Below are 15666 nucleotides of genomic sequence, written 5' to 3'. Positions count from 1 at the left end.
ATGGGTTTTCGATTTTTTTTTGAGCAGTGTTACCATGGTTTCTTAAACAGAAATTTCTGTGAAATACTTTCAAAATGCTACTACTCCAACAGTTTTTAGTCTGATTTCAGTATAACTTGGCACACAAATAGACTACACTAAGATAAATGGTTTTTTCGGTTTTTGATTTCGATGAACCGTGTTGCCATGGTTGCTAAAAATAGAAATTTCTGTCAATTTTATTTCAAAATCCTACTCCTTCTATAGTTTTAGTCCAATTTCAACAAGTAAACTATGCCATGATACATAATTCTATATATTGGTTTTTGATTTTGTTGAAGTGTTGCCATTACTGAAAAAGAATTCTGTGTTAAGAAGGGATTCTTCTCTGGTTTCTAACTAGACGAAATAATCCAAGTATATTTGCTTGTATGTCTTATATACTTAGCTGTAATGTATTTAAAAGATCATATTTTTCTTTACGCATCATAATTGTACAATTTTAAATAGAAATGGTAAACTGAGTTTGAAATCCAGCAGGGACTATATTATTGGCGCAACTGCAGCGTATGAAATATCTCCTTTTCTGCCTATCAAAATCACTTACAGAGCAATACATTTAGTTAATTTTTTTAAACAATCAAAGACCTGAAGAAATTTTTAAATTAGCTAAAAATAATAAAAATACCCTAAATTTTTTAACTATAGCAAATAATAATGATTTTCTAAACAAACTACAATTTTGTTAGCTTTTGAAAGCTTCAGATCTAAAAACAGATTTGAGCAAAAAATCAGTAAAAAGTGTTTTTACTCAAAGCTTTTTGTTTTCATATATTTTGTATATTTCTATGACTACTTTACCATATGTGAAAATAGGAAATATTTAAATATAAGAAGTATATAAAAATAACTAATGTATCCTGAAAATTAATAAAAACAGAGGAAACTCGGATAAGCCAATATCTCTTTCAGTTAAATTATGTCATTTAATTTGGTGGTATCATCTGATAGACCCAATATGGTAACGTCTTTTTGTGGAAAAAGAAAAACATTTTAACTTTTAAAATAGAAGAATGCATCACATGATTAGCAACAGTAATTTTTTACTCAAAATGTCAAGGAAAAAGATAATGACCTTGACCTGACCTTGCTTCTAAAATTAAATGGTCAAATTCAATGTAACTGATACCATCACTTAGTGATAAAGTCTTGAATCTATGAAAATTTCATAAATTTTTAAATACAAGAAATATGAGAAGAATCCCTCCTTAAATTCTTCCAAAATGTTACTCTTACTACAGTTTTTGTTCAATTACCATTAAATTTGACTCCGAAAGAGACTAAAGCAAGGATCATCATTTTATTTATTGTTGTTGCCATAATTCCAAGTCCAAGTGCCACCTTTCTTTACTTTTGTCAAGTAAAAAACCAGTAGAGCTATAGTCTCGTCATAGACTTCTGGTTTTTTCAATTGCATTCTTACAGAATTAATTAGGGGGAAAGGGGAGTTTCCTGTTAAAATTGTTGCCTTACCCCTATATATATTTTATTGACAGATACAATACCTCGACAGGAATGATAAGTGCCTTCACACAACAGATAATTCCTATCCCTCCCTCCACTGTTCCACCACAAGACGTCGTAAAAGAAGAGTATACAATAGCTCCATTCTATTGTTCTGGGGGATGTGGAGGAAATGCTACAGATGAATATGATGTCACCAAGTATCAGTTTGGGAAATGTATATCTATGGAAAAGTGCCAGTAAGTATCTCAAAGCCTATCAAGTTTCTTTAGGAAAATTGCTTTTTGTTGTAGCTTGCTATCTATTCTACCACATCTTAAATTGAACAATTTTTATTTTTTTTCTCAGTAAAGATTGATTCATTCCAAAAAATTTATTACAACTTGCTTTAAAATCTCTTAACTGTAAAGTCACATGTAAAGGATGCACTTGTGTAATAGATGCACCCACAAGGTTGGGGGGGGGGATCTTATGGAAAACACAGGTCCTATTGAAAAAACACACCCAAAAAATGCAAATATGAATGTGACTTTTAATTAACAAGTAATGTTAAAAAATGTTTGAAAAGTTAAAATATTCGTATCATTTCAAAAACAAAAGTAGGACACAACCTTTGATTTTCTTTGTAAATCTAGTTTACACACAAGATGTCAATACCTGCACCTTAGTGATTGTCTCCATATGTATGTTAGCTCCCTTGTACCTTTGTAACAGAGAAGCTTGAAAGTTTTATAATTTATATAAAAGATTGTATACATGAATCAAACTGAGGAGAAAATTCACAGGAGAGCATATGGCCATGGTCCTCTTATGAGAGAAATATATTAGGAATGCGTTAACCATTTTCTGCAATGGATATAATTATAAAGATGTTCTTGAACCCTTTCTCATTTTATAGATATTGTATACTATCGTATGTATGATTACTATTTAATGATTGAGTCAAACTAGAACAACTTTGAAAAAGACAAGTTAGAGCATAAATTCAAAGAAATTTCAGTTAATGAAGTATCGGTAGAAATGAAATATAATTAAACGTTAGACATACAGATTTGATATACTATCTCAATACAGATGTTTTCACGGGTAATACCATTGTGTGTGTGTTCCGATACATAGTACTTTACATGAAATTTTTATTCTAGAAAATTGTTAAATATGGCTTAGTCCAGTCTTCCAAATTCACCCTATCTTCTATCCCTATCTTGAGGGAGCCGTCTCTGATAGCATTTTTGATCGAGTTCTAGCATGGAAAAACCTTCAGAAACCCTCACTTTGTACCATGGAATTATTACAGTCATTCCCTTATAGATTTGTTCTGAAATCAATGCCATCATGACTAAACTCAGTCTTGAAGCCTTAACCTGTTAACTCAATGGCCATATTTGCAATTTTTATCTAGGCCAATATTCTGGATCATCTTGATGTTTGTCAAACGTTTTACTGATTTTTACTGCAGTTAAAATGGGTTGGGGATTCTGGATTTTTTTTTTTTTTTTTTGGCGCCCACGAGGGCATGAGAGAAATTTTATTTTATTCATTTGAGGATAAAAATGGGTAATGCACATTGTTGAATGAGACGCGGGAAGGCCTGAGAACCAAGTTATTAATCTTTTTAGGCATAAACTTTAAATTTATGTGGCCTAAGGCCAAAATCTGAAAGATTAAGGTTAACCTCTTTTCTTTCTCTATCTGCAAAATTTTTCCATTTCTTTCACCTTTTTTTTTTTTTTAAAGTCAATCCATAATTTTGAGATGTTTCTGGATTGGTTCTAATATTATACAAGCAACTGTACTACAAATGATGAGTCTCAAAAAGTAAATAAATGGAATGTAGCAGCCTTGTGCACATTCTGATAGTTAGATGTTTATTGTTATTGATTTGTTTTAATATACTCAAAAAGTTTTGCTGGCTCAGCCTGAAATTTATAACTTTCTTGTTTGGGTAAGTTTATCATGAAAATATCTTTCCTGAGATGACATTTCACTTGCCCCGGGCACGGGAAAGCTTAATTCTAGAACCCTGTATTTTAGGTTCAATGATGGGTATAATATTTTACATTTTTTAGCTATAATGGTAGGTATAATGTCCATTATTTTAGGTGTAATGATGGATATAACGTTGTCCATTATTTTAGGTGTAATGATGGGTATAATGTTGTCCATTATTTTTAGGCGTAATGATGGGTATTACGTTGTCCATTATTTTAGGTGTAATGATGGGTATTATGTTGTCCATTATTTTAGCCTGGTGTAATGATGGGTATTATGTTGTCCATTATTTTAGGTGTAATGATGGGTATAATGTTGTCCATTGTTTTAGGTGTAATGATGGTTATAATGTCCATTATTTTAGGTGTCATGATGGGAATAAGATAGGTCATTATTTTAGGTGTAATGATGGGTATTATGTTGTCCATTATTTTAGGTGTAATGATGAGTATAATGTCCATTATTTACTGTTGAATTTATGCAATCATGTGACGGTGTGATCCGACGTTCTGGATCACCACACTGTGGTTTTCCGAATCCATATCACCCCTCTCTGAAACTGATGACGTAGTACACAGAAAAAAGACGTTTTTATTCTCGCGTATTAAAAAGTTCCTTGACAAAATGGATTGTTTAATGGATAAAAGTTATGTAATTGATCCAAAAAGTTTCCTTTTATTATATTTTGCTAGTTGGAAAGGGGTATATAATTAATTTATCATTATAACAGTAACTTGATCCAAAGATTCGTATCACCTCTTGTTGACAGGCGCGGATCATCAGATCAAACTCGACGCTTCGCGTCTCGTTTGATCTGATGATCCGCGCCTGTCAACTTGACGTGATACGACTCTTCAGATCAAGTTACTGTTATAATAATATATATTTATTTTAGGTGTAATGATGGGAATAACGTTGTCCATTATTTTAGATGTAATGATGGGTATTATGTTGTCCATTATTTTAGGTGTAATGATGGGTATAATGTTGTCCATTGTTTTAGGTGTAATGATGGGTATAATGTCCATTATTTTAGGTGTAATGATCGGTATAATGTTGTCCATTATTTTAGGTGTAATGATGGGTATTGTGTTGTCCATTATTTTAGGTGTAATGAGGGGTATTATGGAGATAACTGTGAGAAGATGCTGTGTACTTGTCTAAATGGCTACTGTAAAGTTCCTAAGAACTGTACTTGTGACTCAGGGTGGTATGGAGATCGATGTCAGCATGCCATTTGTAGGTAAGTAGAAGAAAGAGTTGTATACCTCCACCTAAAAAACTGCTACAGATTGCAAAGAAGAAATCTTTAGGATCATTATGTTTGGTCTTTTTTTCTCTCATTTTAAGTGATATTTAGCTCACCTGAGCAAAAGTGATTGATATTTAAGGAGGGATTCTTCTCATATTTCTTGTATTTAAAAATTGATGAAATTTTCATAGAATCAAGAAGACATAATCACTAAGTGATGGTATCAGTAAGATTAAATTTGACCTTTTTATTTTAGAACCAAGGTCAGGTCAAGGTCATATCTCTTTCCTTCACTTTAACAATAAAGAAAATACTGTTTCTAAACATGTGATGCCTACTTCTATTTCAAAAGTTAAAATGTTTTTCTTTTTGTGTAAAAGGATGCTACCATATAGGGTCTTTCAGATGATACTACCAAATCGACATGCATAAAGATATTGGCTAATCCAAATTTCCTCAATTTTTCTTAAATTTTTAGGATATTTTAGTCATTTTTATATGCCTCGTATATTTAAATTATTCTTATTTTTACATATGATAAAGCAGTCATATAAAGATACAAATTGATTCAAAAACAAAAAGTTTTGACCGTTTACTAAGGGAGAAAAAAACACTTTGTACAGATTTTTTGCTCAAATCTTTATTAGATTGAAAGCTTTTAAAAGCTAATAAAATTGTAGTTTGTTTGTAAAATCATATTTATTTAATATGTTTTAAAACTTCAGTCCATTATTATTAATTTCACTTACATTTGAATTTTTTTAAAAGTCTTTGATTGTATGAAAATTTTAATTAAATTCAATATTCTACAGTAATTTTGAGAAGCAGAAAAGGAGATTTTTTCATACGCCATCATTCCGCCAAAAATATAGTCCCTGCTAGATTTCAAACTTGGATTACCATTTCTATTTAAAGTTGTACACCTATGATGAGGAAAGAAAAATATGATTTTTTAAATCACTTACATGTAAATACATAAGACATATAAGCAAATATACTTCGAATATTTCATCTACTCAGAAACCAGACAAGAATCCAACCTTAATCATGCATATTAGCAAGTGTTGCTTCCTGTATTAGTACATTGGGGAAGGGGGGGGGATTGCAGTTCTGCTAAGGTATCTCATTCCTTAGGTTTACTATTGTTAACCATTGTTATTACTATTTACTATTACTGTTGCACATGTTATGTCAGTGTGCCCCTATATTTCTGTGTATCGGTACTGTTTAGGATTTTAAAAATGTTGCAATGGTTACTGAAATATATATATTAAAGTATGACATTGTGGTATTTGATATATAATACTGAGTGTACACCTAGAGTGGAACGTTAGTCCAATAAGGACAAATCTGTTTAATTTTAACATCTCTTATGACAATATCTGGACCCAATTTCCTTTGAACTTTTGCAGCTTGTATGATACTTTTGTATTTGTTAGTTCTTGTGTAAATGGGCGGTGTACATCTCCTGATGTGTGTACGTGTGAAGGCTCCTATACTGGTGCCGCTTGTGATACATCTCTCGTCGTTGCTACCGTTGTGCCTATCCTTTGTTTATCTGTTGCCATTGTTGCTTCCATTTTCTTTGTGAGATGGTTCCTCAGGAGGTTTGTTTTTACATCTTGTGATTTTGATTCATTAATGTTAAAAAAGAAATAAATTGCACAAAAATAAAAAGCATATTCTTGACTTTCTACTAAAAACTCTTTGCCCTAAATTTTATAGAACTTCTTTTTTTTTAAATGGGAAAAAAAATCTTATCAAATTATTTTCTTCTTTTGGAGTGTTGCAATTTTGCAAAATATTTCTTGATACAAGAAAAAAAGATTTTTTTTTTGACAGACAGCATCTGAGAAATGCCTTACAGAACTTGGACTGGTTGGTTAAGTTTGATGAAGTGATGATTGGAGATGCAAGAGCTCTTAGTTTTGTGTCCACTGCTGGAGAGGACCTAGCAATATCAAATAAATCTAACATCTGCACATGGAGAAGTCAAAAATGTTATATGCAGGTTTGATTTTAGGAAAAATAAGGCTTCAAACTTTTGAGAGAATAATCTTGTGCAGTGAAAATTCAAAGAACTATATCCGGTAAAAGCATAATTTGGCCCCATTAAAAGCCAAACTTTGAAAATCTCTAGAAATATACACAGTTGTATATATTAAATGAACAATCTAAAAAGAAATTATCATAGCTTATATTCAGCAATTCTTGTTTCTGTGACATCACAAATTATTTGAATTTTCCATTACTTTCAAGAAAGACAACAAAATGGAAAAAATTTAGCTCAATTTACGGAGTGCAAGCTTGCTCCAGAACAATTTTCTCATATTTCATTGATATTTATTTTACACATTATAATAAAAGATTGAGTTGGGGCAGACCTGTGCTCGATGACTTTCAATCAAAATATTGATGTAGAAAACACTTTTTTCTCTCAAAATCATTAAAATTTTAATTTATCTTCTTGATGTCATGTTTAACATAAGGCTTCAGGGCTGATGATCATAGGTAATGCTTTGAAGTCTGCAGTCCCCAGGTTTAGAACATAATTCTAAATCTTTGGGATGTTTAGTTTTATTGGTATACCAGTATATTGTGATTTTTAATTGTGTGATACGTATTGTGATACGGAAACTAAAATACCAGGGATAGACATTAACTTTCAGATTCACTTGCCATTTGGGCAAGTGATCTTAAACTTTGAATTGTCCGAATGCAAAACTTGGTTGCCCCAAATTAGGAAAGAACTTAAAAAGAAAATTTTTTATTACTGTAAAGGTTATGATAAGAAAAAATGTGACCAAATACACTACTGTTAATTTGGCAAGTTGAGCTACCTGAAAAAATTTCAATGCTGCATTTGTACATAAATTATACCACTGTACTAGTAAATTTAACACTGCCATGCAGTAATAATCATCCGTTTCCTTTTAATAAAATTCATATTTTTAAAAATTATTTTCAGAAGGATTGTTTTGTGAATCCTGATTTTCAGAGATAACTGTGAACAGCGGTGAAGCAACGCTCAACATACTCAAGGAAGATAATTACTACTAAACGTACATCTTATCTTGATCAGGATACATCATATTACACTGAACTGTACTTGTATTCTGTTCGTGAATAAATAATCTAATTTCCTAATAAGTTAACAAAGTTTTGTTAGATGAAGAGCATATTTACTACAAAAGAAAATAACGAACCCGATTTTTAAATGAACGGTATAATTGTATATTCCAGAAAAGCTACCAAGGATTCTCAAATGCAAAAACATTGTCTGTAAAGTACGCGGCGGAAATCATGTTCTTTTTTTTATAAATTAATGTAAACTGAATAAATATGTACATTTGTATGAGAAAAATTCACTTGCCCGATCAGACAAATATGTCGACAGTTTCCCTTGTCCAAACTGAGAATTTACTTGTCCCGGGCAATCGGACGACCGTTAATGTCGATCCCTGAATACCGGTATTTAGGTACATAATTATAAATTCCAGAAATTATTCATTTATTTGTTCATTCTTTCTAAATACAATACAAGAAGTGTGAAAAAAATGTTGAAAATGGTAAAAGTATCCAAACATGCTTAATATTACATATATTATTTAAATGAAAAAAGAGATTTTTTTCCCAGCATATTTTTAGGAAAAATTATGAATATTCATTGAAAATCAATGTAAAAATTGCTCGTAAAAATATTGTGATATTTTGGAAAAAAAATTGTGATATATCGTGATATGAAATTTTTGGGGTTACCCATCCCTACTAGATTTTGCCAAAGTTTGATTTTGGGGGGGGGGGGGGGGGGGGAGAGATATTGGTCTTTAGAATTTAGTCCTTTATTTAGGGCTGTCCAAAAAAGAGGGAGGGGCAATATAGCATCAGGCCTCTACAATTTTACAAATGAGTAGATAAATGGTAGGGCTGGGACAATGCAACTTTTTTCATATCAATACATATCACAATATTTGAACCATGATACGATATGTATCACAATATTATGAATTAGTCATAAAATCTTATTTTGATGCCCCCGCCATAAAATGGTCGGGGCATATGGTATTACCATATTCTGTCATTCTGTCATCATTGACTTTCTGTTCATTATTTCTGCATCAGTTGCACAAATTCAACTCAAATTTGACATATGGGTACGTCATAGGAATACGCAGATAAAGTTTGAATTTGGCTGTGGTCCGATGATTTTTGACACAGTTATCCCTCTTGAACTTAGAAAGAAAAAGAAGAAATTTCCAGTTTCTGCTCTCTAAGTTTTGTAGGGATGTATGTATAAGGTTGAAATTGCATAAGCAGGTATTTTATCAGAAAATACAGGTCAAGTTCGAATTTGATTATGGTCCAATGATTTTTGACAGAGTTATCCTTCTTAAGCTTGGAAAAAAATAAGGAATTTTCAGTCTCCGCTTTCTAACTTTTGTAGGGATGAATGATTGCATATGCAAGTATTTTACTAGAAAAATACAGGTCAAGTTCAAATTTGGTCATGGTCCAATGATTTTTGACAGAGTTATCCCGCTTGAACTAAAAATATTCAGTTTCCGCTCTCTTAACTTTTGTAGGGATGTATGTATAAGGTTGAAATTGCATATGCAGATATTTTACCAGAAAATACTTGCATTGAATTTGGTCATGGTCTGATGATTTTTAATAGAGTTGTCCCTCTTGAAATTAGAAAAAATAAACTTTCAGTCTCCACTCTCTGCAGGGCTTTCAATTCTCTAAAATTGGGGCCATTGAACGGCCCCGTTCCCAAGGCAAAAAGTTAACTTTTTTCCCAAAAAAAGGTGTAAATTTCCCAATTTTCTATAGCAAGATATTTTTAAAAAAAATCAAAATAGATGAAACTTAATCGCCAAAAAACAAACACTTACAAGTGAAAGTGAAACAAACTAACTACTGTTTTAATTAGTTAATGCCATTATATTCGTAAACTAGTTCGGGGAACCAGCTGCAGGTTATTGTTATACAGATTTAGGTAACTATGAGCCATGAATAGCATGGCAGAATATTATGTCAAGAAAATTGACAAGAAAAAAATCATCTAGGTGCCAGAATAAAGACATTTAATTTAAGCTGCTCCTAGCACCAGGCCCACCAGTCAGTCTCACGTTGAATCTGAAAACTACGATGACCATGTGATCAAGGAAATTCGGGAAGATGTGACTAGCTACTGTCACTCAGAAAGACAAATAACCACAATTTCAACACTCACAGTTAGTAATGAACAAAACCAATGCACTTCCATAAATAGCCTACCCATGTTTGTACTGTTTAACAGTTTATTCAAAACCAGAATTAAACTGATGACAAAATGCCAGAAAAACAAAATTTGAGGAGTTCCCCCCCCCCCCCCCTATTTTCCCAGAATGACGGTAATTTTCCCAATGTGAATGGCCCCAGCCCCTCTCCCAAAAACTGGAGTGAGAGCCCTGTGACTCTAAGTTTTGTAGGAATGTATCTATAAGGTTGAAATTGCATATATGCAGGTATTTTACCAGAAAATACAGATCAAGTTTGAATACAAGTTGAAAACTAAATATGGCATTTGAAAGTTTGGCTGCCTGCAGGGGCATTTGTGGCATTATGACACATCTAGTTGTATTAAAATGTACAATACATTTCTTCACAATGAAGATTAATTTAATTAAAGAAGCTGTATATCTGTTTCATATTAATATTCATATTTAGTATAATTATATTACGTATTAAACCAAAAATGTTTAATAAACAAAGAAAAAATAAGTCAGATATTTTTTGGGCAATATTTCAATTTTTTACACAACATATCAAAATGCATATCATCCTCAGACAAAATTGGTATTCTGATATATTGTCCCAGCGCTACTGAAGGGGAGTGGAGGGGCAATTGCATATCTTAATCTATATTTTTTTTAATTTCAGAAATTCAATTGTGATTCCCTGTCTGTAGAAAATGAAGACCTGCGATTTGAAGTTGTAAAATTGAAAGAGACACGTCACAATAATCTGATATTATTTGTTGGTGCCTGTCTGGATTTCCCAAATGTTTGTGTTCTGACTGAAGTGGCTCCTAAAGTAAGACTTCACTTCCTTGGCATATATTTGTTATACCAGAATCACCATGTCTGTCTGTCTGTAATTATGTATATGCAAGATTATGGATACTTGATCTTCTGATAAAAAAGGTAACTCTAATAAAGATTATTGACTATAGTATATTCCTTTCTTAGATTGGCATACCAATCTGGAGCATGCTTCAGATTAGAATAACCTACATTCTCTGCCTCAGTGACTCGTAAGGTCAGCATTATTTCTGCTTCAGTGACTTGTTAGGTCAGCATTATTCTCTGTTTCAGTGACTTGTTAGGTCAGCATTATTTCTGCTTCAGTGACTTGTTAGGTCAGCATTATTCTCTGTTTCAGTGACTTGTTAGATCAGCATTATTTCTGCTTCATTAACTTATTAGGTCAGCATTATTCTCTGCCTCAGTGACTCGTAAGGTCAGCATTATTCTCTGCTTCAGTAACATTGTTGGGTCAGCATTATTCTCTGTTTCAGTGACTTGTTAGGTCAGCATTATTCTCTGCTTCAGTGACTCTTAAGGTCAGCATTATTCTCTGCCTCAGTGACTCGTAAGGTCAGCATTATTCTCTGCTTCAGTAACATTGTTGGGTCAGCATTATTCTCTGCTTCAGTAACATTGTTGGGTCAGCATTATTCTCTGTTTCAGTGCCTTATTAGGTCAGCATTATTCTCTGCTTCAGTGACTCATTAGGTCAGCATTATTCTCTGCTTCAGTAACATTGTTGGGTCAGCATTATTCTCTGTTTCAGTGACTTGTTAGGTCAGCATTATTCTCTGCTTCAGTGACTCATTAGGTCAGCATTATTCTCTGCTTCAGTGACTCGGGCCAGCATTATTCTCTGCTTCAGTGACTCATTAGGTCAGCATTATTCTTTGCTTCAGTGACTCATTAGGTCAGCATTATTCTCTGTTTCAGTGACTTGTTGGGTCAGCATTATTCTCTGTTTCAGTAACATTGTTGGGTCAGCATCATTCTCTGATTCGATGACTCATTAGGACAGCATTCTATGCTTCAGTGACTTGTTAGGTCAGCATTATTCTCTGTTTCAGTGACTTGTTAGGTCAGCATTATTCTTTGCTTCAGTGACTCATTATACCCCCCACAAACGAAGTTTAGGGGGGTATATTAGAATCAACTTGTCCGTCTGTCTATCTGTCCATCTGTCTGTCTGTCCATCTGTCTGTAGAAGAGATTTTGTTCGGACCATTTCTTGGAAACTGTTGCAAGGATTTGTCTGAAAATTTGTACACTTATTATTCGCCATATGAAGGTGTGCACCTGGTATTTTCATCATGATTAGATAATTTTTTTGCATTTTACAGGTGTTTTTTTCATTTTTAGCTCACCTCGACGAAGTCAAGATGAGCTTATGCTATACCCCCAGCGTCAGCGTCGGCGTTAGCGTCGGCGTCCCGGTTAAAGTTTTAGGATAAAGTCCCATTCCCAAGTAACTATAAGCCCTATCTGGACCAAACTTGCATGGATGATGCATCTAGGGATGGACACTACCACACTTGCTTCGGATGCTGGATCTGACCTAGATTTTCCAGATGACTGACCAGGTTAAAGTTTTTGGAGCAGGTCCATTCCCAAGTAACTATAAGCCCTACCTGGACCAAACTTGCATGGATGATGCATCTAGGGATGGACACTTCCACACTTGCTTTGGATGCTGGATCTGACCTAGATTTTCCAGATGACTGACCAGGTTAAAGTTTTTGGAGCAGGTCCATTCCCAAGTAACTATAAGCCCTTCCTAGACCAAACTTGCATGAATGATGCATCTAGGGATTGACACTAACAAACCTGCTTCGGATGCTGGATCTGACCTAGATTTTCCAGATAAGTGACCAGGTTAAAGTTTTTGGAGCAGGTCCATTCCCAAGTAACTCTAAGCCCTACCTGGACCAAACTTGCATGGATGATGCATCTAGGGATGGACACTACCACGCCTGCTTTGGATGCTGGATCTGACCTAGATTTTCCAGATGAGTGACCAGGTTAAAGTTTTTGGAGCAGGTCCATTCCAAAGTAACTATAAGCCCTACCTGGACCAAACTTTCATGGGTGATGCATCTAGGGATGGACACTGCTACACTTGATTCGGATGCTGGATCTGACCTAGATTTTCCAGATGACTGACCAGGTTAAAGTTTTTGGAGCAGGTCCATTCCCAAGTAACTATAAGCCCTACCTGGACCAAACTTGCATGGATGATGCATCTAGGGATGGACATTACCACACTTGATTCAGATGCTGGATCTGATTTAGATTTTCCACATATGAGACCAGATTTAGATTTTGGAGCAGTCTCATTCCCAAGTGACTATAAGCCCTAACTGGACCAAACTTTTATGGATGATGCATCTAGGGATGGACACTAACAAACCTGCTTCGGATGCTGGATCAGACCTAGATTTTCCACATGAGTGAATTTTAGCAATATTTTAACTAAATTAGTATGGATGCTATATCTAGGGATGAACACTTCCAGACTTTCTTTGGATTCTGAATCTGACTTACATTTTCTAGATGAGTGACCAGGATAATTTTTTTTTGGATTAGCTATATAAAATTATGGCCTGTTATGATTAAACTTGCATAGATGGTGCATTCAAGGATGAAACTTCCAGACTTGCTTTGGATGTTGGAACTGACCAAAATTTTCTTGATTAGTAAACAGTTTTTTGAGCAGGTCTATTTCCAAGTAACTAGAAGTCCTACTTAAACCAAACTTCTATATATTGATCTTGGGATGTACCCTAACTAGAAAAAAAATATGATGTGAAATTTGCCTTACTTATAGATAACATTCATTGAGGTGAGCTTCGTAATCTTTGATTACCTATGTTTATTATGTGGTTTTGTCTGGATCTGTTCTCAGAGACTATTGCATAGATTTGTATGAATATTTGTACACTACAGCTGTGAACTACAGCTTAAAACAACTCATTAGGACTAAAATTAAAAATATCACAAAGTATTAAAAACAGTTTTTACATTACACAGCAGATAGTGTAAATCCATTTTTCCCTTGGGAGTAATGAGTGGACATGCATCCAGTTAAAGATTAATTAATGAGTTCAGTGTGGGAAGCTGTTAGGGCATTTCTGATCAAGCAGATCTTATCTATATCTCCTGGGAATTGGGCAGAAAGAAATAAAGATGTCTATTGTCTAAGTCTGTTAATTGTAATTTATGTCTGTCAAAATACATAGTTACCGGAACCAGCCTTTTATTTTTAAAATGAGTTTGATATAAAGGTATTAAGATCAATTTGATTTTGTATAATTCATTATTATAATTTTTTTTAAACAATCAATTTGCAGAGTGTCATGTCTCACAAAGATGACAGATAGTTGCAAACTATTTTTTCAATGTAATAAAAAACACTGTAATTATTAGTATTGATGTTTTATTAGCCTGAACCTTAGTTTCATTCATTAAAAAAAATATAATGAGTAATTAAATTTTCACTCTAAATGTTTAAGCAAATTGTGAACACCTCTCACATCTTGAAAACATTAGTGATTTGGTACCTTCTCTGAAAAACCCAAGGGGGGGGGGGTATTTGTCCCTTTTGGACAGTTCTAGTTAGGTCAGCATTATTCTCTGCTTCAATAACTTTGTGGGTCAGCATTTGTATCTGCTTCAGTGACTCGCTAGGTCAGCATTATTGTCTGCTTCAATGACTCACTCGGTCAGCATTATTGTCTGCTTCAGTAACATTGTTGGGTCAGCATTATTCTCTGTTTCAGTGACTTGTTAAGTCAGCATTTACCAAGTATTTTATAACGTGAGCTGATTTATCTCTAGTTGCTCTTTTTTAGTTTGATGCAGCATTTGACCTATATTTTACTTGTAGAGGATTAAGATGGTTTTAATCTTACCACTTAATAAACTTCCTTATACAGTATCTCTAGACTCTTTTTTCAGTGTAAGATTTCAGATGTTTGAGTGTGTTTTGGAGAGGGATTTAAAGCAATATGAGCTGAAACTTTGATGTTGGAAATTTTTGTTGCAAAATTATAATTAACTATTTCAAGGACAGAGAAAAAGAACTTTTATAAGCTTCTGTTGTTCATATTTGCGATGGAAGAACTATTTATAAGCTTTGATTGAAGCAAAATTATATTATTGTCGTCCTGTACAATATTGATTTCTTATATAATACTATATATTTGATTGTATAGAAATCTTTCTTCTGAAACAATTTAATACTTTATTATGCCCCGTCATGAATATGGCCAGGGCATATAGTGTTTGTCATGTCCATCTTCCGTCCTTCTGTCTGTCCTTCCGTCGCTCTTTGTGTTTAGCTCAGTTCAAAGCTCAGTTCCAAGATATTTTTATCAAACTTCATATGCTGATAGATACTGATGAGAGCTATTCAACTGTATCAACATTTTTTGACCATGACCTTTCCATTGACCTTGACCTCACTTTTCTTAAATTATTGTTTAGCTCAGTTTGTAAGAAACCATTCAAGATATTTTTATCAAACTTCATATGCTGATACATACTGAGGAGAGCTATTCAACTGCACATTTTTGGACCTTGACATTTCCTTTGACCTTGACCTCACTTTTCTTAAATTAGTGTGTAGCTCAGTTTTAAAGAGACCATTGAGGATAGTGTTATCAAACTTCATATGCTGATACATACTGATGAGAGCTTTTCAACTGCATCAACATTTTTTGACCTTGACCTTTCATTTGACCTTACTTTTCTCAATTTGTGTTTAGCTCCGTTTTAAATTAACCATTCAAAATATTTTTATCAAACTAAATATGCTGATAAGTATTTGTGAGAACTATTCAACTGCATCAA

General features: G+C 33.5%; 1 protein-coding gene across 1 annotated transcript in view; it reads left to right on the top strand.

Moving 5' to 3' along the window:
• LOC133205689 (uncharacterized) overlaps window positions 1–15666 on the top strand; it is a 204308-nt gene that overhangs the window by 160199 nt on the left and 28443 nt on the right. Inside the window, exons 19-23 of the mRNA XM_061341541.1 lie at window positions 1536–1742; window positions 4604–4738; window positions 6187–6354; window positions 6590–6758; window positions 10673–10825. Coding sequence (XP_061197525.1) covers window positions 1536–1742; window positions 4604–4738; window positions 6187–6354; window positions 6590–6758; window positions 10673–10825 — 832 coding nt within the window. The remainder of the gene's footprint in view (window positions 1–1535; window positions 1743–4603; window positions 4739–6186; window positions 6355–6589; window positions 6759–10672; window positions 10826–15666) is intronic.

Source organism: Saccostrea echinata, unplaced genomic scaffold (genome assembly GCF_033153115.1).
Source record: "Saccostrea echinata isolate AGI-Se365-2 ecotype Australia unplaced genomic scaffold, CSIRO_AGI_Sech_v1 ptg000054l, whole genome shotgun sequence".
NCBI classification, from domain to species: domain Eukaryota; kingdom Metazoa; phylum Mollusca; class Bivalvia; order Ostreida; family Ostreidae; genus Saccostrea; species Saccostrea echinata.
Note: the sequence above shows the minus strand (reverse complement) of the source record. Positions and strands in the feature narration are given on the sequence as shown.